The 24,424-nt window shown below is 43.4% G+C and overlaps 1 protein-coding gene across 1 annotated transcript in view; it reads right to left on the reverse strand.

Moving 5' to 3' along the window:
- Window positions 1-24,424, reverse strand: part of vps8 (VPS8 subunit of CORVET complex) — a 961,193-nt gene that overhangs the window by 879,616 nt on the left and 57,153 nt on the right. Inside the window, exons 7-12 of the mRNA XM_070876055.1 lie at window positions 21,194-21,318; window positions 18,627-18,713; window positions 14,738-14,805; window positions 9,612-9,765; window positions 2,150-2,209; window positions 1,531-1,638 (exon numbers count right to left, since the gene is read on the reverse strand). Coding sequence (XP_070732156.1) covers window positions 1,531-1,638; window positions 2,150-2,209; window positions 9,612-9,765; window positions 14,738-14,805; window positions 18,627-18,713; window positions 21,194-21,318 — 602 coding nt within the window. The remainder of the gene's footprint in view (window positions 1-1,530; window positions 1,639-2,149; window positions 2,210-9,611; window positions 9,766-14,737; window positions 14,806-18,626; window positions 18,714-21,193; window positions 21,319-24,424) is intronic.

The raw sequence follows: 24,424 nt of genomic DNA on the forward strand, positions 1-24,424 counted from the left end.
GGGAGAGAGAGGGAGAGAGAGGGAGAGAGAGAGGGAGAGAGAGAGAGAGAGAGAGAGAGAGGGAGAGAGAGGGAGGGAGAGAGAGAGGGAGAGAGAGAGGGAGACAGAGGGGAGAGGGAGAGGGGAGGGAGAGGGAGAGGGAGAGAGAGAGAGAGAGAGAGAGAAGCGCGGGGGGAGAAGAGAGAGAGAGAAGGGGGGGGGGGGAAGAGAGAGAGAGAGAGAGAGAGAGAGAGAGAGAGAGAGAGAGAGAGAGAGAGAGAGAGAGAGAGAGAGAGAGAGAGAGGGAGGGAGAGAGAGAGTGTGAGGGGAAGGGAGGGAGAGAGTGTGAGGGGAAGGGAGGGAGAGAGAGAGAGTGAGGGGGAGGGAGGGAGAGAGAGAGAGCGGGAGGGGGGGTGGGGAAGGGAGAGGTCAGGTCGGATCGAATCCAGTCCGGGAGTCGGGAGTCGAGTCCAGTGGGGGGGGGGGGGGGGGGGGGGGGGTCGGGTCGGGGAACAGGAGCGCGGTTCGGGTCGGGTCAGTCGGGGGGAGCGGGTGTCGGGCGGGGGGAGAGAGCGGGTGTCGGGTCGGGTCTTGTCGGGGGCGGGGAGCAGGAGCTAGCCGTGGGAGGAGCCTTATTCACGCAGCCCCAGTGAGGCCATTCAGCCAGGGCTAGGGGCTGCGTGCTTCGGGCCCCTCCCACACAGTTCGGCGCCTGGAGCTACTGCACTTGCGTGCGACTGTCGCACGCATGTGCAGAGGTCCCGACACTGTTTTCAGCGCCGGGACCTGGCTCCGCCCCCCCCCCCCACAGCTCATGCTGGCTGCGCCGAGGGCCAGAGGACCTGTAAGTAGGTGGAGAATACCGAAGATTTTTTTAGGCGCCCAGCTCGGAGGGGCGCCCGTTTTTTTTCTTGTGGAAACTTGGGCCCATTGTGTCTACAATAACTACTTATGGTAAAGCACCCACGTGTGAAAAATTTCTTCTGACTTCCCCCTTTGTTCTCCTAGTGTTAATCCCGTGTCTATGCTTCTCATTCTTGGTACTATTCTAAATGAATCTTTGCTGTAGTCTTTCCATTGCTCAAATACACTTTGAATAATGAGCTGCCCATAACGCACACCAGTCACTGCCTTCTGCATAGCCAAGAAGAAAAGGTTCAAGTTGACTGAGAATTTAATCATCCGGTGTGGAGGGCTTGCAGATTCACAATCCAACACAATTATGTTTTTAGTGCCTCATTTTCCTGTAGGGAATGAAAACCCAAGAAATCTCATCAGGTTTTGGGGGAAAATAACATTCCTTTGGTACTGAGGCTACGTACTCTCTCTTAGAGCACGTGAGTGGAACACAGGGCAAATCCAAGCAGTTCCAAAAGAATGGACCTTTCAACATTGGTTAAAATTAAAGCATTTAAAATTTAGTGAGATGCCAATGAATTTCTAATGTAGAATATTACTGCCAATTGGTTTTCAGGAATAAAAAAAAACTTTTTTTTAAAAAAAGTAACTCACTGCAAATGTAAATTCAAGTGTTGTATTGGTAAAACTTACCAGAAGGAAATGGATGGCATCTCCTCTACAAAAGGCCAGCATGGGAGTTACTGCACTCTGCACTGCAACAAATTGCCAAGATAAAAGTGGAACACTCGCAGGATTTGTCTGGAACAGTCAGAAACAGAAGTTTAAAAAAAAATATCACTGTTTAGTCCAGTGATCTGATCAGGCAGGTATTCAGTAACTATTTCATTCTAATACACTATAAATCAATCCTGTTAAATAACCATGCTCTACTACACTACATTAGTTTATTGCAAAGATTATACAGGCTGATCAAACAATTTCTGAATTCATAATGTAAACAGGTAACACAATGCCTAGTTTGTTGAAGAATAGGTGCTGCATGGCACAGTGACAGGAAGAGGGTTTATATTAATTCCCTCAGTATCTGACCTCAACTATTCTGTTCATAGGGATACTGTTGAACAGAGGCCAGGTACAGGGTGTTCTAAGAAATGGAAAAATAAGCAAGACAAATTAAAAGCAGTCATTGCCTGTGCTGATCTTGTGGTCTCCGCATTTGGACAGATTAGGTTCCCTATTGTTCCAATTGTGGTATGGGAAGACTCCATTGGAGGAAGCACACAAAAAGCATACATGAAAACACACTTACCCTTCCATATGGAAATGTCAGCCAAACTTTCAATGAGGGTTTCAATCCAATGACCAAAACCTGAAAAACAAAACAATGATGCCAAGTTGTTCAATGTTCTAAAAAAAAATCACTCCCACTTACTTTTTTTTTTAAATATACATAACCAGTGTCCACAAAAAAAAGACCTAATGAATAAGATATAAAAAAGCTCGAACACAAATTTATTCTCTTCCCACATCCAGGCCCAGCTAATTTATATCTGTGGATGTTAATGATCAACTTCACCTGTACAACTCAAGCTTTCCCTATAAAGAATAGCACCACGATGATCAATGATCACTGCTGATGTGTTGCTGTTCTTTATGGATGTTTGTCGGCAGGTATACTCCTCGTGGATGTTTTTCGGCAGGTATACTCCTCGGCAACAGTCCACTCTTCAGTGCAATATCTGTAATGCACCTTCAATGAGAGCCAGAGCACACTTTTACATCAGTAAAAGATATTCCTGCTGAGGCAGTAACCTCACCCTTTTGTCAGTTTGTTCTGTGAATCCTTTTGAGAGTGTGAAGATGCATTGAAATGCTGTGAACTGAAATGCTGCGAACAACATGGTGTCTTAATAATAAAGAAAAGAAAGACTTGCATTTATATAGCGCCTTTCAGGCCTCTGGACATCCCAAAGCACTTTACAACTAATGAAGTACTTTTGAATTGTAGTCACTGTTGTAATATAGGAAACACAGCAGCCAATTTGTGCAGAGCAAGCTCCCACAAGCAGCAATGTGATAATGACCAGATAGATGTTGATTGAAAGATAAATATTGGCCAGGACATGTTAGCAATGAAACACGTACGACCACGTGTTATATTTAATCCCAGTGAATTTTGTGAAATCTTTTCCTCAGTAGTTAAATTAACTTGAAAATTCACTGAACAAAAATAAAGCTTTCAAGTCTGTGATTTCCTGCAAGACCAGAAAAAAAGATTTCCTGAGGGTTGTGAACACACCCCAGTAACGTATCAGTTTTGATTTTCAGCCCCTGGCCACTGAGCTTTGAAAGCAACCAAGGAACACATTCAATGAGATCATGGCTGATCTGTGACCTAACTCCATATACTCATCTTTGCCCCAGATCCCTTAATACCTTTGGTTAACAAAAATCTATCAATCTCCGATTTAAACCACTCTTTGCGCATAGAAGTGATTCTAAACCCCATTCCTGAAAGGCCTGGCTCTAATTTTTAGCCTGACTCCAATCCTAGACACCCCAACCAGCAGAAATAGTTTCTTTCTACCATGTCAGTTCCCTATAATATCTTGAAAACTTCGATCCAACCACCCTTAAAGCTTTTAAATTCCAGGGAATGCAAATCTAATTTGTGTAATCTTTCTTTGTAACTTAGCCCTTGGAATCCAGGTATCAATCCAGTAAATCTACACTGCACTCCCTCCAAGGCCAATATATCCTTCCGAAGGTGTGGTACCCAGAACTAAACACAGTACTGTAGGTGTGATCTAACCAGAGCTTTATAGGTCGTGTCTATTTGCAACACCAGATTTCTGATTGGTCCCCTTGGCGGACAGGACACACCCAATTGTTTGTCTCAAATGTGTAATTTGATCTTGCCTGCTGGAATAATCAAGATTTTTGCAATGTGTAATTTGATCCATTCATTGTGACAGGCAAGCTCCAGAGCGCTCAGTGCTAAACATAGAAATATAGAAAATAAGTGCAGGAGCAGGCCATTTGGTCCTTCGAGCCTGCACCGCCATTCAATACGATCATGGCTGATCATTCAACCTCAGTACCCCAACCCCAGCCTTCTCTCCATACCCCCTAATCCCTTCAGCCATAAGGGCCACATCTAACTCCCTTTTGAATATGTTCAACAAACTGGACTCAACAACTTTCTGTGGCAGAGAATTCCACAGGTTCAAAATTCTCTGGTCCTATATGGCTTACCCCTTATCCTTACTTAGACTGTGTCCCCTGGTTCTGGACTTCCCCCAACATCGGGAACAATCTTTCTGCATCTAACCTGTCCAGTCCAGTCAGAATTTGAAACGTTTCTATGAGATCCCCTCTCATTCATCTAAATTCCAGTGAGTATAAGCCTAGCCGATCCAGTCTTTCCTCATATGCAAGTCCTGCCATCCCGTGAATCAGTCAAGTGAACCTTCGCTGCATTCCCTCAATAGCGAGCAAGTCCTTCCTCAGATTAGGAGACCAAAACTGCACACAATACTCAAGGTGTGGTTTCACCAAGGCCCTATACAACTGCAGCAAGACCTCCCTGCTCCTATACTCAAATCCCCTCGCTATGAAAGCCAACATGCCATTTGCTTTCTTTACTGCCTGCTGTACCTGCATGCCTACCTTCAATGACTGATGTACCATAACACCCAGGTCTCGTTGCACCTCCCCTTTTACTAATCTGTCACCATTCAGATAATAATCTGCCTTCCTGTTTTTGCTACCAAAGTGGATAACATCACACTTATGCACATTATACTGCATCTGCCATGCATTTGCCCATTCACCAAACCTGTCCACGTCCCCCTGCAGCCTCTTAGCATCCTCCTCACAGCTCGCACGGCCACCCAGCTTAGTGTCATCTGCAAACTTGGAGATATTATATTCAATTCCTTTGTCTAAATCATTAATGTATATTGTAAATAGCTGGGGTCCCAGCAGTGAACCCTGGGCACCCCACGAGTCACTGCCTGCCATTCTGAAAAGGACCCATTTATTCTAACTCTTTGCTTCCTGTCTGCCAACCATTTCTCTATCCACATCAATACATTACCCTCAATACCACGTGCCTTAATTTTGCATACTAATCTCTTGTCTGGGACCTTGTCAATAGCCTTTTGAAAGTCCAAGTATACCACATCTATTGATTCTCCCTTATCCACTCTACTAGTTACATCCTCAAAAAACTCTAGATTTGCCAAGCATGATTTCTTTCATAAATGCATGCTGACTTGGACCGAACCTGTCACTGCTTTCCAAATGCACTGCTATTTCATCTTTAATAATTGGTTCCAACATTTTCCTCACTACTGGTGTCAGGTCTATAATTACCTGTTTTCTCTCTCCCTTCTTTCTTAAAAAATGGTGTTACATTAGCTACCCTCCAGTCCATAGGAACTGATCCAGAGTCGACAGACTGTTGGAAAATGATCAACAATGCATCCACTATTTGTAGGGCCACTTCCTTTAGTACTCTGGGATGCAGACTATCAGGCCCTGGGGATTTATCGGCCTTTAATCCCATCAATTTCCCAAACACAATTTCCAGCCTGATAAAGATTTCCTTCAGTTCCTCCTTCTAACTAGACCCTCGGTCCCCTAGTATTTCCGGAAGGTTATTCGTGTCTTCCTTCGTGAAGGCAGAACTAAAGTATTTGTTCAACTGGTCTGCCATTTCTTTGTTCCCCATTATAAATTCACCTGAATTTGACTGCAAGGGATCTACATTTGTCTTCATTAATCTTTTTCTCTTCACATATCTATAGAAGCTTTTGCAGTCAGTTTTTATGCTCCCAGCAAGCTTCCTCTCGTACTCTGTTTTCCCCCTCCCAATTAAACCCTTTGTCCTCCTCTGCTGAATTCTAAATTTCTCCCAGTCCTCAGGTTTGCTGCTTTTTCTGGCCAATTTATATGCCTCTTCCTTGGATTTAACACTATCCTTAATTTCCCTTGTTAGCCACGGTTGAGCCACTTTCCCCGTTTTATTTTTACTCCAGACAGGGTTGCACAATTGTTGAAGTTCATCCATGTGATCTTTAAATGTTTGCCATTGCCTATCCACCGTCAACCGTTTAAGTATCATTTGCCAGTCTATTCTAGCCAATTCCCGTCTCATACCATCGAAGTTACCTTTCCTTAAGTTCAGGACCCTAGTCTCTGAATTAACTGTGTTACTCTCCATCTCAATATATAATTCTACCATATTATGGTCACTCTTCCCCAAGGGGCCTTGCACAGCAAGATTGCTAATTAGTTCTTTCCCATTACACATCACCCAAGTCTAAGATGGCCAGTCCTCTAGTTGGTTCCTCGAAATATTGGTCTAGAAAACCATCCCTAATACACTCCAAGAAATCCTCCTCCACCGCATTGCCACCAGTTTGGTTAGCCCAATCAATATGTAGAGTAAAGTCGCCCATAATAACTGCTGTACCTTTATTGCACACATCCCTAATTTCTTGTTTGATGCCATCCCCAACCTCACTACTACGGTTTGGTGGTCTGTACACAACTCCCACTAGCATTTTCTGCCCTTTGGTATTCCGTAGCTCCACCCATACCGATTCCACATCATCCAAGCTAATGTCCTTCCTTACAATTGCATTAATTTCCTCTTTAACCAGCAATGCCACCCCACCTCGTTTTCCTTTCTGTCTATCCTTCCTGAATATTGAATACCCCTGGATGTTGAGTTCCTAGCCTTGGTCACCCTGGAGCCATGTCTCAGTGATGCCAATTATATCATATTCATTACTTGCTGCCTGCGCAGTTAATTTGTCCACCTTATTACAAATACTCCTCGCATTGAGGCGCAGAGCCTTCAGGCTTGTCTTTTTAAACACACTTTGCCCCTTTAGAATTTTGCTGTAATGTGGCCCATTTTGCTTTTTGCCTTGGGTTTCTCTGCCCTCCACTTTGACTTTTCTTCTGCCCCCATTTTACTTCTGTGTCTCCCTGCATAGGTTCCCATCTCCCTGTCATATTAGTTTAACCCCTCCCCAACAGCATTAGCAAACACTTCCCCTAGGACACTGGTTCCGGTCCTGCCCAGGTGCAGACCGTCCGGTTTGCACTGGTCCTACCTCCTGCAGAACCGGTTCCAATGTCCCAGGAATTTGAATCCCTCCCTTCTGCCCCACTCCTCAAGCCACGTATTCATCTGAGCTATCCTGCTATTCCTACTCTGACTAGCATGTGGCACTGGTAGCAATCCTGAGCAAGACATCGATGACGAGGTCCAACACCACCTCCAGCGTTCCAGCGCAGCCTTCAGTCGCCTGAGGAAGAGTGTGTTTGAAGACCAGGGCCTCAAATCTGGCACCAAACTTATGGTCTACAGGGTAGTAGTGATACCCCTTCTCCTATATGGCTGAGACACGTGGACCATATACAGGAGTCACCTCAAAGTGCTGGATAAGTACCACCAGCGCTGCCTCCGCAATATTCTGCAAATCCACTGACCAGGCAACCAGATCACTGATCATAGCAACCACAGTCCTGTTCATTTTAAATCAACAGTCAATACTTCTGTAAATCAGCCTGGTAATCATTCGCATTACTTAACAATTCATTTACTGAATATTCAACTAAGTGTAAAGTCTGAGGTTCCATAGTCCCTGCTCTGCCCTTGCATTACAAAGGAGTTCAAAGTTCCCATCATTTTGACTCAACTTGTTCTACAATTACGATTTGCTCAGTAACTATTTTGAAACTTAATTAAAACACCAGAAAATTGCTGTCATCTTTTTTTAAGTTTCTAACATTAGGTGGCATTTTTAATTTGTGCAGACCAGAGTAACAGATGTTAACCCTGGGAACGGACTATTTTTTCCACTTTTGTCAACTTCAAGCACTCTAGAAAGACAGACTTGCATTTATATAGAGCCTTTCATGACCACCGGACGTTCCAAAGCGCTTTACAACCAATGAAGTATTTTTTAAAGTGTAGTCACTGTTGTAATGTAGGTCAGCAACAGCAAGTTTCTAACGTTTTGGAGCAAGGAGTCAGATCCATGTGCCACAATTAGTGAGTGGACTGCATATGAAAGCTACATTTTAAAATTTCCTTGTGTGAGTCACACGCATTTAAACAAAATACTTCCAAAAATCACAGGAGTTAATTATTGGCAACACTGGGTTGTTCTTCACAAACAACCATAAAGTAAGACTGAAATTCTCATAGAATTTGCATTTATATGGCACCTTTAACATTAAAAAAAAGCCCAAGACAGTTCACCAATAGGAATAAAGGAAATGGAGACAGAGCTAGAAAGGGAAATATTAGGAGGGATAACCAAACATTTCATTAAAGAGATAGGTTCTGAGGAGGTGGGTTTTTTTTAAAAAAAGGAGGACAGAAAATTGGAGAGGTTTAGGGAGGGAAAATTCAACATAATATTCAAACAGCTGAGGATTCTGCCAACAATGATGGGGCAGAGTGTTCAGAAAGATGCAAAGTTAGAAATACAGCAAAGAGCGAGTTGGGTGAGGCCACGAAGATTTAAAGATGAGAATGAATGTTTAAAATGTTAAATACTGAGTGATGAAAGTCAACGTTGCTCAGCAAAGAAAGGAATAATGGACAAGTGGGGCTTAGTGCAGGATAGGATACATGCGGTCGAGGTTTGTACAAGTTGCAGGTTATTGAGGGTGGAGGATGAGGCGCCAGTAACGGGAGCATTGGAGGAGAGTCTGGAGGTAACAAAGACTCGCAAAACTGCCCGTCTCTCGTTCACCCTTTTGGCTCATTAGTGCTCCTCTTGCTTTGAACTTCTTGATTGACCCTGTCTGACCTGCTCTATCGACGTCCACTCCGAGACCGGTGCTAAGTCCCAACGTCCACAATGTCCAAAGTAGTTTGCTCCAGCTCTGCACATTGCTGCTGCTTTTTGTGTGAACTTTTCCACCATTTCACTGCTGTCTCCATGATCTTCTCCGACACAATTTTTCACCTTTAACTCTGCTCACTCCCACTGCCTTCATGATCTTCTCGGCTGTCACCTTTGCCTCTGCAATATTCTCCTTTGAGATCCCCACCATCATTCATTGTTGCTTCTTAGTATTTCTTCTGCTGCTGTTTGGGATTCCTTAGGTTTGCAGTTAAATCCACCAATAAGAGCAGATTTTCCAGTCCTCCAGATCTATGAAGCTCAAAAAGCTAAAACCAACAGAAGTCGTCCACGTACACAAGCACACAAATAAAAAATAACCGCTGAAGCTTTGAGTGCCAAATAATGGAAGCTCACAGACTGGATCTAGTTTGCACACCATATTATGTGCCCCTGAAATACAGTACTATTTAGATGCAAGGTAACTGCACTGTCCAACTAACTGTTCCAGGCAGATTACTTATTAGATTACTCTGCTTTTCCCCACAAACCTTTACAATTCCATTTCCCTCAGCAGCCATTCTTGCAATTTCTAACTTTAACCTTCAGGAATGAAACAAAAATTAAACTCATACACATTTAGCTCACTGGTAGAGAGATCCTAAGTGGAGTACGAATGAGGTCTAGGAGCAGAGAGAGGGGAGTTGAAATCAGAGGGACAGTTATCACTGGCCATCCCTGTGGATCTTCTGGTAGTCAACTGTAAATGGCATTGGGTTCAAGTACATGACAACCTTCCTTGTCAGCCACCATTGGTGCACAGCTTAGGTGACGAGAAAGAAGTATGCTGAAATAAAAGGGGAGATTTGTATCACTCAAAAAAGATTATATTTTTACCTTGGTTAAAGAAGCCATTGCCAGTAATGCATATTGTGTAATTGGATGATCTCTCAGCTCTGACTTTACAAGTAAAGGTTCGATGCAGCAAACTTCACCTTTAGCTCCACTAAACAAACAGCGGGACTCGCATGTTCTCACTCCCATTACTCTCCTGTGATAAAAATTACAAAACAAAATTCAGATATAGAACATCTTCCATTTGTGTGTGTTAAAGTTACAACAATATTTTTATTTAAATCTACCATTAAATTACAACAGATTCAAGATTTTTAAAAAACAGAACTATTGAAGATTTTCTAATATCAAAAGTTTTAACTTAGGCTTAAAAGAATCACTAAATGAACTATAATAATTTTGAAGTAATATCAATCAAAATATAGTACAGCTGCGATAAAAACAATAATTTTGCTAAGGAAGATGTTGATAGTCACAGATGTGATTTTTGAAGTTTGATTTTTAAAACTAGTGCATTGGTTTATACAAAAGCAAAATACTGCGGATGTCAAAATTTGAAACAAGAACAGAAAATGCTGGAAATCTCAGCAGGTCAGGCAGCATCTGTGGAAAGAAAAGCAGAGTTAACATTTCAGGTCGACGACCCTTCGTCAGAACTGTTGAGTGTTTGAAAAGAACACATTCTTAAGAAGCACTGAAAGTGGGAGGGGAAGAAAGAACTAAAGGGAAGGTCTGTGATAAGGTGGAAGACAGGAGAGATTAGAGACACAAAAGGGATGATGGGCCAAATTGAAATGGTAATGCATTGGTTTATACATCACTAATCATTGTAATATTTACATGCAAGTGCTGCGAATTAGGCAATATTTACTGGGGTCAAGGGTGCAGATAATCTGTGAATGGCAGTCTGCCAAGGCTGAACAGTGAGGGTATGGGGACAGTTAAATGTCTGAGAGTTCTGCTTGATTACCTTTGGAGACTAGGAGAGAGTTATTTAGACAGAATTCCTTCCAGGACATTACATGGATGGGGTGAAGTCCACAACAGGATTGGTGCGGCATTGGCTTATAGAAGGAAGCAGCCTGATGGAATGAACGCCTTACTTCTTTCCCTGCTTTCTAACGTCACCCCTCCCATTTCTATTTCTCCTCTTTCCTTCAGCCTTTTAGATCGGAGTCAGACACTTGGCATTTAACTGAAGTTCTCAGTGATAACACACATGGGACGGTCAGACAACTCAAACTCTCCTATTCTGGTGCTGGAGTTCCCAGCTGACTAGCAATGCGAAGGTAGAGCACACTGCGGCAAAAGCAAAAACTTCAAATAATACAGTATGATCTTAACTGAGAAGTGACATTTAAAAGTAAGAAAACCATTTTTAGTTTAGTTTAATCACTGATAGTACAAATGTTTAAAATAAATTATAACCAGCCATCGACCAAAAATGTTATCCAAGTCGCATTTGCTGCACATGACATTCTAAAGGCTTCTCCCTCCTACTTCCTCTTTTGAAGGTAATAAATGGCGCAGCAGAATACCACCACAGGCACCGGCAGTCCTCCTCCATGTGCCAGTAAGCGAATTGATGGTGGGGAGAATCACAGTTAAATTACCCAACATCCACATATGCTAACTTTTAAACAAAGGTCTCTAATTGCGATCAGATGCAGGAAGGAAATCGCCATGGTCCCTGGTCCAGGGAGGCAGCATTGATGAACAAAAGCTGCCCCATGTGCCACCTGGCTGCTATTTCAAAACCAACACTGGCAGAAACATGCCTTCAGGAAAGCACAAGAGCAAACAAGGAGAAAACAAAAGGAAGCGTGAACACGCTCATTAAAGATGCAAATAAATTAAAAAGTAAGAAACCCGTGTCCTTGATCTTATAGCATAGTTACCCGGGAACTTAAGACGCTCTGATATCGACATTGCAGCTGTAAGCGAGACCCGGTGGGCAGGGGAAGGCCAGCTCAAGGAACAAGGCGGAGGTTACACCTTCTTCTGGAAAGGGAAACCAGAGGCAGAATGCCGCCTCCAAGGAGTCGGCTTCGCCATCAAAAACGAGCTGGTCGACCCCCTCAAAGACTCCCCCTGCGGGACTAACGAACACCTCATGACGCTTCGACTCACCCTATCCCGGAACCAGTGCGCCACAGTCATCAGTGCTTACGTCCCAACACTCGATGCAACAGATGAGGCCAAAGAGGGTTTTTACGCCAACCTCGAAAAATCCTTGTCCCGCGTTCCCGCGGACGTCAAACTGCTTCTGCTGCCCCCGTCACTTTGGGGCTATGTTGATGTCAATAATGGATCGGATTAGGCGGTGGTCCGTCCAGCAGTCGTCAGCTCCTGTCATGGCACGGGTGATGCGCACATCCTTGTGATCCCTGGCTCGGACGATGACATAGTCGAGCAGGTGCCAGTGTTTGGAGCGAGGGTGTTGCCACGATGCTTTGTATTTGTCCCTCTGTCGGAACAGGGTGTTGGTGATGACAAGTTCATGCTCTAGACATTTTGTCAGGAGTAGGGTACCGCTGGAGTTGGCTTTCCCTACCCCCTCTCTACCAATCACTTAAGGACCCAGCTAAGAGAGCCCTTTAGTCAGCCTCACAGCTAACCTGGCGTGCCTTGATGACCCCGAGATGCAGAATGTCCACAGCGCTTGGTCTGTCCTCCAGGCCTCCATAACCAGTGTCTGCAAGGAGACCTTCGGTCACTCAACCAGGAAACACCAGGACTGGTTTGACAAGAACTAATAGATTGCAAGCACAGGGCATTTCTGAGCCTTAAACAGCAACCCAACTTGGGAGCAGCAAAGCAGCATTACAGACGGCTAAAGGTTAAGGTCCAACAAAAAACCCGGGATCTAAAGAACAGGTGGTGGATGGAGAAAGTACAGGAGATACAGCAGCTGGCCGACAGCCATGATGTGCGAGGATTCTTCACTGCAGTCAAGGCCACATATGGACCAAACTCCCAAGGCCCCACCCCACTCCTGGCCAAGAACGGGGAAACACTCATCAAGGACACCGAGGCAGTCAGGGCCCGCTGGAAGGAACGCTTCAAAGATGATCTCAATCGGGACTCTGCCTTTGACTCGAGTGTTCTCGACTCCATTCCGCAACATGCTACCCGCCGCCACCTCAGTGAGATCCCAACACTGCATGAGGTAGAAAAGGCCATAAGACAGCTAATAAACATCAAGGCTACGGGAGCGGATGGAATCCCTGCTGAGGCACTGAAGTATGGCGGAGAGGCATTACTGGCGCGAATACACAACCTCATCTCTCTCATCTGGAGGAAGGAGAGCATGCCGGGAGATCTTAGAGATGCAGTGATCGTGACCATCTTTAAAAAAGGTGACAAGTCCGACTGCGACAACTACAGAGGAATCTCCCTGCTATCAATCACTGGGAAAATCATCGCTAGAGTCCTCCTCAATCGTCTTCTCCCCGTGGCCGAGGAGCTCCTCCCGGAGTCGCAGTGCGATTTCATCCCCTCCGGGGCACAATGGACATGATTTACAGCGCGACAACCGCAGGAAAAATGCAGGGAACAGCGCCAGCCCTTAGACATGGCCTTCTTCGACCTTACAAAGGCCTTTGACACTGTCAACCCGAGGGTCTATGGAGCGTCCTCCTCCCTTTCGGATGCTCTCAAGAGTACGACGATATGCAAGCCGTGCTCCTTACCAACGGATCCATCACAGGTCCAATTCACGTCCGGACCGGGGTCAAGCAGGGCTGCGTCATTGCCCCAACCCTCTTCTCAGTCTTCCTCGCTGCCATGCTCCACCTCACAGTTGATAAGCTCCCCGCTGGAGTGGAACTAAACTACAGAACCAGTGAGAAGCTGTTCAACCTTCGCCGTCTCCAGGCCAGGTCCAAGACCACTCCAACCTCTGTCGTCAAGCTACAGTACGCGGACGACACCTGCATTTGTGTACACAGAGGCTGAACTCTAGGACATAGTTGACATATTTACCGAGGCGTATGAAAGCATGGGCCTTACGCCAAACATTAGTAAGACAAAGGTCCTCCACCAGCCTGCCCTCGCCACACAGCATTGCCCCCCCAGACATCAAGATCCACGGCGTGGCCCTGGACAACCGTGGACCACTTCCCCTTGCTCGAGAGCCTCCTATCAACAAGAGCAGGCATTGACGACGAGATCCAACACCGCCTCTAGTGCACCAGTGCATCCTTCGGCCATCTGAGGAAAAGTGTGCTTGAAGACCAGTCCCTCAAAACTGTCACCAAGCTCATGATCTACAGGGCCGTAACAATACCCGCCCTCCTGTGTGGCTCAGAGACGTGGACCATGTACAGTAGACACCTCAAGTCACTGGAGAAATACCACCAGCGATGTCTCCGCAAGATCCTGCAAATCCTGGGAGGACAGATGCATAAACATTAGCGTCCTCGTCCAGGCCAACATCCCCAGCATTAAAGCACTGACCACACTTGATCAGCTCCGCTGGGCAGGCCAAGTAGTTCGCATATCAGACACGAGATTCCCAAAGCAAGCGCTCTACTCGGAACTCGTCCACGGCAAACGAGCCAAAGGCGGGCAGAGGAAACATTACAAGGACACCCTCAAAGCCTCCCTGATAAAGTGTGACATCCCCACTGACACCTGGGAGTCTCTGGCTATAGATCGCCCTAAGTGGAGGAAGTGCATTCGGGAGGGCGCTGAGCTCCCCGAGTATCGTCGGCAAGAGCATGCAGAAATCAAGCGCAGGCAACGGAAGAAGCGTGCAGCAAACCAGGCTCCCTGCCCACCCTTTCCCTCAACGACTATCTGTCCCACCTGTGACAGAGACTGTGGTTCTCGTATTGGACTGTACAGCCACCTAAGAACTCATGCGGAGAGAGGAAGCAAGTCTTCCTCGATTCTGAGGGACTGCCTATGATGATGAATAGCATTCAAAACAGGAATCATTTTCTATGGTGACATGCACATTGAATGGATGCAATTAAAAATATTTACACCAACTGGCATCTTATGCATTTAGTACTTCCTGCAGTAAAGCTCATGTGAAACTGATGTTTAATCAGCAATAGGAATGCATTAAGTAAAGGATAATGTAGGAGAAGCTTATGAAGACTTTTTCCGGTTGAGAGATTACTTTCCCTCATGTACAATGCTCATACAGAAATATAACTTACTTGAAGGCGAGTTCAAACACTGAGCCTCCACTATCGTTGCAAATGGCTGAAGTTGGGTCATCAGTAAACTGCAAGAATAAGAATAATTCACATATGTTGCAAGCAAAATTAACAGAACTATTTGTTCCAAATATCCTACTTCAAAATAAACTTTCAGGCTACCAACGGCTTATATTTAATACACAAGATATTTGCTCCAAAATACATTTCATAGCATTTAATAATGCTATCTTCTCTGTAGATTAAAGTGTTTACTGATTTATTATTAGCCATTAATGGTCTTAAAAGGATTATTAATAGCCTTTTATTACCATACAACGTGAATTGGGTTTCTGTAGCTGGTCACAACATAGGAACTAAAGTGATCTGTATCTCCCCTAAAATTGTTACCTTCCAGTCAAAGTTCATGATGATTGTTTAACATACTGAATCCCACCCCTGCCACTCCCACGGTTACCAACTTATGAAATGTTCCAATTATAAACGCGCATGTTGATATTGCAGTTTTCTACCTGCAGTAGCCAGAAAAAGCAGACAACTAACTCCCATGGTTGCCATCTGTCCCATTTTAATCCATAGTATAATTTTAAGTGCACTATTGGAAAATGTCTAAAATGAAAACCAGACACCAATATCTGTCTTCTAAAAACAGAAGTACATTTTTTCCACTTGCATCTATATCTTCAAAATATGGACAGAGAAGGGACTTGTTTGCTCAAGTTTAAAATTAATTTTCATTAGCAAAGAAAAATGTTCGTGTACGAGTCTTGATCCTACCCTCTGCCGTGCTCCTATCCTATGCCCCCCTCTACCCCATTTGGTTTTGAACTTGGCAAAAGATGGCAATTCCAGCTCCTTCCAAAGGAATTAAAGGGAAAAATTAGAATCAAGGATTGTATTGTTACACTTAATTTATAGGAGCAACACCTTATCTGTAGCAGCAAACAGGAGCCTATTCAATATGATTCAATTCCTATCTTCCACTATAAACAATGAGAGTCAAAAAAGAAAATGAACAAAATCCAGCTCTCGGATGGAATTGTTTTCCTGCTGCTGTCAGCTGTGATACCAGCCAAAAGACAAAATCCACTATACTACCCTTCCACCTCGATAGCAAATTCCCCATCAGTGGCTACCATTCAATTAGAACCATTATTTTGAAATTTGCTTTTACTGAAAGAACGGAAATATATTTGTACAGGGCAGTGCAGTGCCAGATTGTATCAGGTTAGCATAATTAGGAAATCATTTTTAAACAATACATCGTGGATTATTGTCAACATGCATGAATTTTAAATCAAATATCTTGGATCATTGGTTTAAAAAAGCTTCCTCTTTAGTTAGCTAGAAATACTTGCAATATATAAATTTAGGGGAAAAAGTGGTATAAATTCCATTGAGTAAATTACACTGCAACATGTGATTTTCTTAATCTACATGGTTTAAAACAAAACTTCATAGACATCACAGATTACACTGAAAAATATTTGCAATAAAATCTCAATTTCTCGCCGAGACCAATGGGTTCAATTTTGGCCCAGCCTGTTTTTCGGCGCACTTACCGGTGACGCGCCGCTTTTCTCCATTCAGAAGTCCGCTGAAAAATGTCCTTCCCACTTAGGCCGCTGTCCAGCCTCCTCCCTGTGGTTGCGCAGCGTGGCCAGTCGACTTAGGGGTGGAGCCAGCGTCCTGCGCTGAAAACAGTGCCAGGACGTCAGCACATGCGCAGTGGAGTGTCCGCGCATGCGCAGCAGCTCCTCGCCCCCAGCCTCTCAGTGTCTTGCTGCAGCCGGTGTGTGGAACCAACCCGATGCCGGCCAAATGTTGTTGTGAGTAGGGGTAGTTGATTTGAAGCTTTAATCACTTTAATCTTAGAAATTGCAGCGGGAAGCCACTCGGCCAGGGTTAGGGGCGGGCAGCAGAACTGATAGTGCTCCTGCCTGGATGATTTCTATCAGTTCTGCTGCCCGCCCGCCCCTATCCCAGGCCGAATGGCCTCTGATGTACCTACCTGCGCTGATTTCTTAACTCTCCGCAAGGGTTTTCTGAAGTGGCTACATACACTGGTCTAAGTAGACTTGGAGTAACTATTAGCTGGCCAAAGTTGCCTAAATGGCGTAGGTGGCTGGTAATGCCCCCTTGAAAAAACACTGAAAAAATCATAACTAACAGTGTAATCATAATTACACTGGTGCAAATTGAATGCGCAAAATGGGGATTTTTAAGTTACGCCAGAAAAACCAAGTTACTCAAAAAAAAAAACGGAGCAACTCCTGTCCAAAATTGAGCCCAATATTTGGGTCAGCTCTACTCTTTGGCACATTAAATCCTCACAATCTACATACCAAATACAGCAAGTTGATATCTCCTTCTCTTAACTACATCTCATGCCATCTTTATTTAGCCATGTATCGGAGATGTTAATTAATACTTTTATTAGCATGCTATACCTGTGGTTCATTTCCATTATTCCTGTTATGAGTATGAATGCATTTTTGTACCGATACTTTATACCCTCTTTTCCTCTACTTACCATTACCAACGAATGGATTTTACATTAAAGGCACTATAAAAATACATATTTTGTTGCTGAAACTAATTTTATTTATTTAACTTTTTAAATAAGGTAATTTTATTCCTCTCCTTACCTTGAAAATGATTTCCTTCTTCACTGTGATTAGCAGTAACATTTGCTTCTGTATGATTATTAGTTCTTAATCCACTTCTCATTTCAAATCTAATTTAAATAAATCCCAATTCCCTTTTGATGGTGATCATTGTCAGCTTTCTAATTGAGAGCAAAGTGTTTAAAAACTACAATCACCCCAGGCTGAATTTGCCACTTGAAGTGGAGGCCCTTCTTTTGAAGCCGAATTTTATGCCTTAAATGCACCATCCATTCTGGAAGCACCCAATGCTTGATTTGCTTTCAATAGATAGGGCCACTAACTTTCAAATGGACTATATTAAACAATAAGTCTAAAACAACAACTTATTTATTTATTTAGCTCCTTTAATATAGTATGACGTCCCATGGCACTTCACAGGAGCATTATAAAACTAATTTTGACAGTGAGCCACATAAGGAGAAATTAGGGTAGATGAAGAGGTAGGTTTTAAGGAGCATTTTAAAGGAGGAAAGAGAGGTAGAGATGCAGAAAGGTTGAGGGAGGGAATGCCAGACCATATGGCCTAGACAGCTGAAGGCAATGATGGAGCGATTAAAATCGGGGATGCTCAAGAGGCCAGAATTAGAGGAGCGCAGATATCTCGGAGGGTTGTGGGACTGGAGGAGATTATAGACATAGGGTGTGACGAGGTCATGGAGGGATTTGAAAACAAGGATGAGAATTTTAAAATCAAAACGTTGATTAATCAGGAGCCAATGTAGGTCAGCGAGCACAGGGGACTTGGTGCAAGTTAGGATACGGACAGCAGAGTTTTGGATGACCTCAAGTTTACAGAAGGTAGAACGTGGGAGGCCAGCCAGGAGTGCATTGGAACAATCAAGTCTAAAGGTAACAAAGGCATGGATGAGGGTTTCAGCAGCAGATGAGCTGAGGCAGGGTCGGAGTCGGGAAAAGTTCCAGAGGTGGAAATAGGCAGTCAAACAAGACATATGACTAGACATATGAATAAGACAAACATTCTGAAAAAGCTCTAACCACAATCTACTACATTCTCTGTTGTAATCATTTAGCTCTGATTCAATGCTGAATTTACTATCTAAATTAAAGTTCAGAAAGTTCTCAATAGCTTTCATGAGCTTCTGATTAGAATGTTATTCTGGACGAATTTAATACAATGCCAGATTGGAGTTAATAAATTCAGCATTCATGTCAAGAGACTTATTACTCCATCCTCTGGGAAGCTATCAATGCTAGATCACCTTTAAGTGCAGGATAGCAGTTCCTGGAGGATGAGCATCAGTTATTGTTCTCAGCAACTTCCCATTTGCTAGGTCCCACATGGTAATCTACAGGAGGCAAAAAAAAAAACACAGAAGTGACTCTTAAGATGCCCTAACATTGTTAATTCTGTGTTCACAATTGTCTTACATATTTCAACAAGATTTACAGCTTAAAATGAAAATCACCTTCAAGCACTATTTTTACTGAGCAACTTCATTCACTTTTTTGTAAATTGTCCCCATCCCATTTACAAAAGGCTTTCCCTAACCTTTCCAGCATACAGCCAGCTAAATTGAACTGAGTTCTATCTCAAGGGAATACAAAATGTAAACCTAACTTACCAACATCATTCCCAATTATAGGGCTCAATTTTCTCCAGTTATTTGCGTCATTTTTTTTTGCCTAAATTTAAAAATCCAAGTTTCCCCAAAGATTGTGCGCCAGTGTAACTCAGTTAGTGACGATTTTTTTAGGTTTGTTTTTTTTTTAAATCTCATTGGGGGTATAACCTGCCACCCGCGCTAATTCTGGCCATTTAAGCAAGTTTGGCCAGCTCCAATTTTTCTTAGGACAGCATATGTGTGACTCTGAGTAAATACCTTCTGGGCAGTTAAGAAAATCGTCGCAGGTAAGGAAATCAGCGCAGCAGTTGCACTTCCAGGCCCAGTCAGCAGCAGCAGAGGGGAGAGAGGGAGATTGGGTGGGGGGGGGGGGGGGGGGGGGAAGGAGGAGAGGAAGCCTTTTGGCCAGAGTTTAAGAGCGGGTACCGGCACCGGCAGGGGAGGGAATCCTGTCGGGCAGAGTTCGGAGCTGGTCCCGGGAGGGAGGGGGCCCTTCGGCCTGGGATAGTAGCAGCTACACCGGCACCGGGAGGCCCTTCGGCCTGGGATAATAGCAGGTACCGGGAGGGAGAGGCCCTTCGGTCTGGGATAGCAGCGGGTACCGGGAGGGGTGCCCTTCGGCCTGGGATAATAGCGGGTACTGGCACCAGCATCGGGAGGCCCTTCATTCTGGGATACTAGTGGGTATCTGCACCGGCATCGGTAGGGGGAGATAAGACTTTTGTCATAAACACTTTAATAATGGTAAGCTGCTGCTATGTGTAATGTGCTTGTGCAGGTTGCTGTGAGCTGGCTGTTGTATGTTTCACTTTCCAGCCTCAGCCCGCAGTGTGTCCCTGGTTATCATGGCAACCCGATCTTTTTGGCACAGATCTTAGGCTCCATCCCCAAGCTAAAGGACAGGCTAGGCGGCGTCAAAATGAACAATTCAAACGGAAAAACATGGATGATTTCTTTTTTGGCACAGATGGGCCCCAAAAAAACAGGCGTATCTCTTCAAGTACAGCAAAAAACAGCTTTGGAGAAAATTGAGCTCATAGTTCTGTAATAAGAAGTTATTTCAATATGGTACATAAAGTACCCCATCCTCTACTCTGATATAGGCTGAGCTTCAGAATTATCTCACAAAAGTCTCGAGCCAGAATGATTGATGTAGCAGTTGGTAGGCTGGCTTTCTAACAAACACATTTCTATAGTATCCCCAGTAATCCTACCCAATGCAGGGAATCAGTGATTTATTTTGTTATTGTTTTCCCTTCCCCTTCTATTGAAAGAATTGACTTCTTGCTGAGGTTCGGTTCCACCGATGCCAGTCTTGTTCCAGTACCTCACCAAAGTGACCGTTATTCATACGAGCGTCAACAAGATTTTACAACCTATTGCATTGCAAGGGCATCATAGCTGAGCCTATTCTTATTTTTCTCCCCAACATCCAGATACAAGCATTTCCAGCACAGGATGTTGGATAATGATCAGGAGTCGGAATTCCTGGCCAATTTTCACTGTGACCAATTGAGGCACCCCAACTTCTCCATCAGAGGTCATGTAACACAGCCAGACCAGGCAACGAACCTGGGACCTTCCCAACTCATATGGCTCAGCCATTCACCAGGCAAAATCATTTGGTCATCTAGGAATAGGGAATCTTAAGCATCCTTGATGGCAGCATTTTCAGTAAAAGCAATGAAATGGAACATTGCTAAAGGTACTTTCCTACATTTCATGGTACAAAGCTAGATTGTTGTACATTAATGCTGGGGGTTAGCGGTATAATTCTATGGGTGCCACTGTTCATTTGGTACCTCGCCCAAGATGCCATTCCTCGTGTACAAGGCTCCAGTGAAAACTGGAAGACTGTGCAACTTACTGTTTTTAAAATCAATAAATGACATTTTAATACTTCAGTCATTTTGCTTATGAAAATGTGGATACAATAAATAACATGCTTTTAAGATTTAATTCGTTTTGTCTAACCATACATGAATTGAACTATGGTATGCAGTTACTGCAAGTTTGATAATGATTTGACAAGAATATTTGCCCACCAAATCTAAATGCTTGGAGGGCATAACAACAAAAATGGTGGCTAATACTGAAGGCAGTTTTTCAAAAGACTCCTGGTTCCCTCCCAACAAAATGGACCTCAAATCCTCCATTTATAGCCCTGCTGCATTCCAAAATAACGGCATCTCAAATAAGCTTACCTGTCCTTTAGCAAATCCACAGAGGAGCCGAGTGCAGTCACTGTTGATACTGAGCGCAGACACTGCTCCGTACTGAGCCCCCACTGCTGTGCTCCCCAGACATAGTCGCAGAGCCTGATTTGGATCTGAAAAACAAACGCATTTCAGAAACAGAAGGGAAGCTCATCATATGGTTACACATCTCTCTCGCAAGGCTGTGAAAAGAACGCCACAGGTACCATCCCTTGCATCCAATTAGTGGTAAAATCTAAATTTTATAGGACTTGCTATAATCTCTGCTTCTACGCACAGCAGAGAATATCAGAAGTTTAAGCTCCAAGGAAAATGTTTTCCCTGTGAGATCTTCCAGTTAATTATAAAAATAAATTTCAGAACAGCAACAACATTCTGAACTATTTTTGGATAAAAAGTTGTACAGCTTGTTTTTGAACACATGATTTAGATCAGTTTTGGTAAAACAGTAGACATCTTTGACGAACTCTAGTTCTCCTTTTACCCCAAGCATGGCTGTGAGAAATAAGCTTGCAACTGAAGTAATTCATCCATCATCATAGGCAGTCCCTCGGAATCGAGGAAGACTTAAACTGAAGTAATTAACAGTGTGCTAATTAACACCTTTTTAAAAAAGAGCTGAATAGAAATGGGGCTGAGGGACATAAGAACACAAAGATAGAAGATGTTGAAATCATGGAAATATTATGAAGAAAAGAAAGCAATCAAGATTGTATAAAGAAAGAATTTGCACCATATATAGCATTGTACAATATAGGATAGCAAAGCAAGATGAACATATCTAAAGAAATAAAGAGCTTACATTAATATAGCACCTTTCATTACCCCAGGATGTTCTAAAGTGCTTTACAATCAAAGTACAGGCATTTTTAGAGTGTAGTCACTGTCGTAATGTGGGAAATACGATAGCCAAGTTGCACACAGCAGGGTCCTACAAACAGCAATGCAATAAATGACCAGATCATGTTCTTATAAATGTTGGTTAGAGGTATAAATCATAGAATAGTACAGCACAGAAGGAGGCCATTCAGCCCATCGAGTCTGTGCCAGCTATTTCAAAGAGCAATCCAGTTAGTCCCACTCCCCCGCTCTTTCCCCATATCCCTGCTATTTCTTTCCTTCAAGTATTTATCCAAAACCCTTTTGAAAATTACTATTGAATCTGTATCCAGCACCCTATTAGGCAGTGCATTCCAAATCTTAGTGTTGTCCAGGAGAACGGGAGAATTCCCCTGCTCTTCTTTGAATAGTGTCTACCAGAGAGGGCAGACTTTGTTTACCGTCTCATCCAAAAGATGGCAGCTCCGACAGTGCAGCACTCTGAGTTCTGAAAAGTGTCCATTTAGATTGTGTGCTCAAATCTCAGATTTAAACCCACAACCTTATGACTCAGAGGAGACAGTTCTATCACTGAGCCAAAGCCGACACCTAATCTATGTTTTAGCTCAATTAATTTTGGGGAGGAAAGTGTTGTAAAAAGGACCCCAAACATTAGATAGATTGAGTATGATCCATTAAAGAGTGAATTGCAACTGTTTTGTGGAACGAAACAACTGGATAGCCCAGATGGCCTGTTCTTATCCCCGTATTTTAAAAAAACATTCCTGAGAGTAAAGAGTTAAAAACGCAAAGGATGTGATCAAAGCAGAATTACAAGTGTTTTTGGTGAAAGATGTTTTATAAAAAATATATAAAAAGCTAATCTTTTTCATCTAAATCCCACTGTAGATTCTGATCAAAGTAGACATTTTGTTTCATTTTCAGACTTTAGATTGTTTTTTTAATTTACATTTTTCTCCTTTCAGCCTACAATTCATGCATTGACTCAGAATTATTTATAAACAAAAACAATTGACTGCTGATTTCCCCCAAAAATTGCCATGAAGTGTCAGATTTGAAGTGCTAAAATTGTCAAGTTAGCTTCATTGCTAACTTTAAAAAATCCATAATTGACTTTGCTTTGTGTCTGTATGAAGGGCTTGTTGGTTTACACAACTGTGACATTCACCAAAAGAGAGAATTGGTCAAATGAAGGAGACAATTGGTCACTGATACCTGTTAGGTAGATTATTTTAATCACATCCTTCAATTGCCTGTCATCTACTGCCAGCTCAGTAAGGCAGAGTGGGACTGAGCCTGATCCTAAGCTAGTGACCCTAATCCCTTGCACTTTTTAAGCAGTGATCAGTAGGTACAATACTATACATATTATATATAGTATTACTAATGTAACTTTTTTTTAAAAAGGAGGGAGAGAGAAAACAGGGAATTATAGACTGGTTAGCCTGACATCGGTGGTGGGGAAAATGCTGGAATCAATTATTAAAGATGTAATAGCAGCGTATTTGGAAAGCAGCGACAGGATCGGTCCAAGTCAGCATGGATTTACGAAAGGGAAATCATGCTTGACAAATCTTCTGGAATATTTTGAGGATGTAACTAGTAGAGTGGATAAGGGAGAACCAGTGGATGTGGTGGATTTGGACTTTCAAAAGGCTTTTGACAAGGTCGCACACAAGAGATTAGTGCGCAAAATTAAGGCAAATGGGATTGGGGGTAATGTATTGACGTGGATAGAGAACTGGTTGGCAGACAGGAAGCAAAGAGTGGGAATAAACATGTCCTTTTCAGAATGGCAGGCGGTGACTAGTGGGGTACTGCAAGGTTCAGTGCTGGGACCCCAGCTATTTGCAATATATATTAATGATTTAGAAGAAGGAATTGAATATACCATCTCCAAATTTGCAGATGACACTAAGCTGGGGGGCAGTGTGAGCTGTGAGAAGGATGCTAAGAGGCTGCAGGGTGACTTGGACAGGTTAGGTGAGTGGGCAAATGCATGGCAGATGCAGTATAATGTGGATAAGTGTGAGGTTATCCACTTTGGTGACAAAAACAGGAAGACAGATTATCTGAATGGTGACAGATTAGTAAAAGGGGAGGTACAATGAGACCTGGGTGTCATGGTACATCAGGCATTGAAGGTAGGCATGCAAGTACTGCTGGCAGTAAAGAAAGCAAATGGCATGCTAGCCTTCATAGCTAGGGGATTTGAGTGTAGGAGCAGGGAGGTCTTGCTGCAGTTGTAAGGTGAGACCACACCTTGAATAGTGTGCGCAGTTTTCGTCTCCTAATCTGAGGAAGGACGTTCTTGCTATTGAGGGACTGCAGCGAAGGTTCACCAGACTGATTCCCGGGATGGCAGGATTGACATATGAA

The sequence above is a fragment of the Pristiophorus japonicus genome, chromosome 3 (assembly GCF_044704955.1).
Source record: "Pristiophorus japonicus isolate sPriJap1 chromosome 3, sPriJap1.hap1, whole genome shotgun sequence".
Lineage (NCBI taxonomy): Eukaryota > Metazoa > Chordata > Chondrichthyes > Pristiophoridae > Pristiophorus > Pristiophorus japonicus.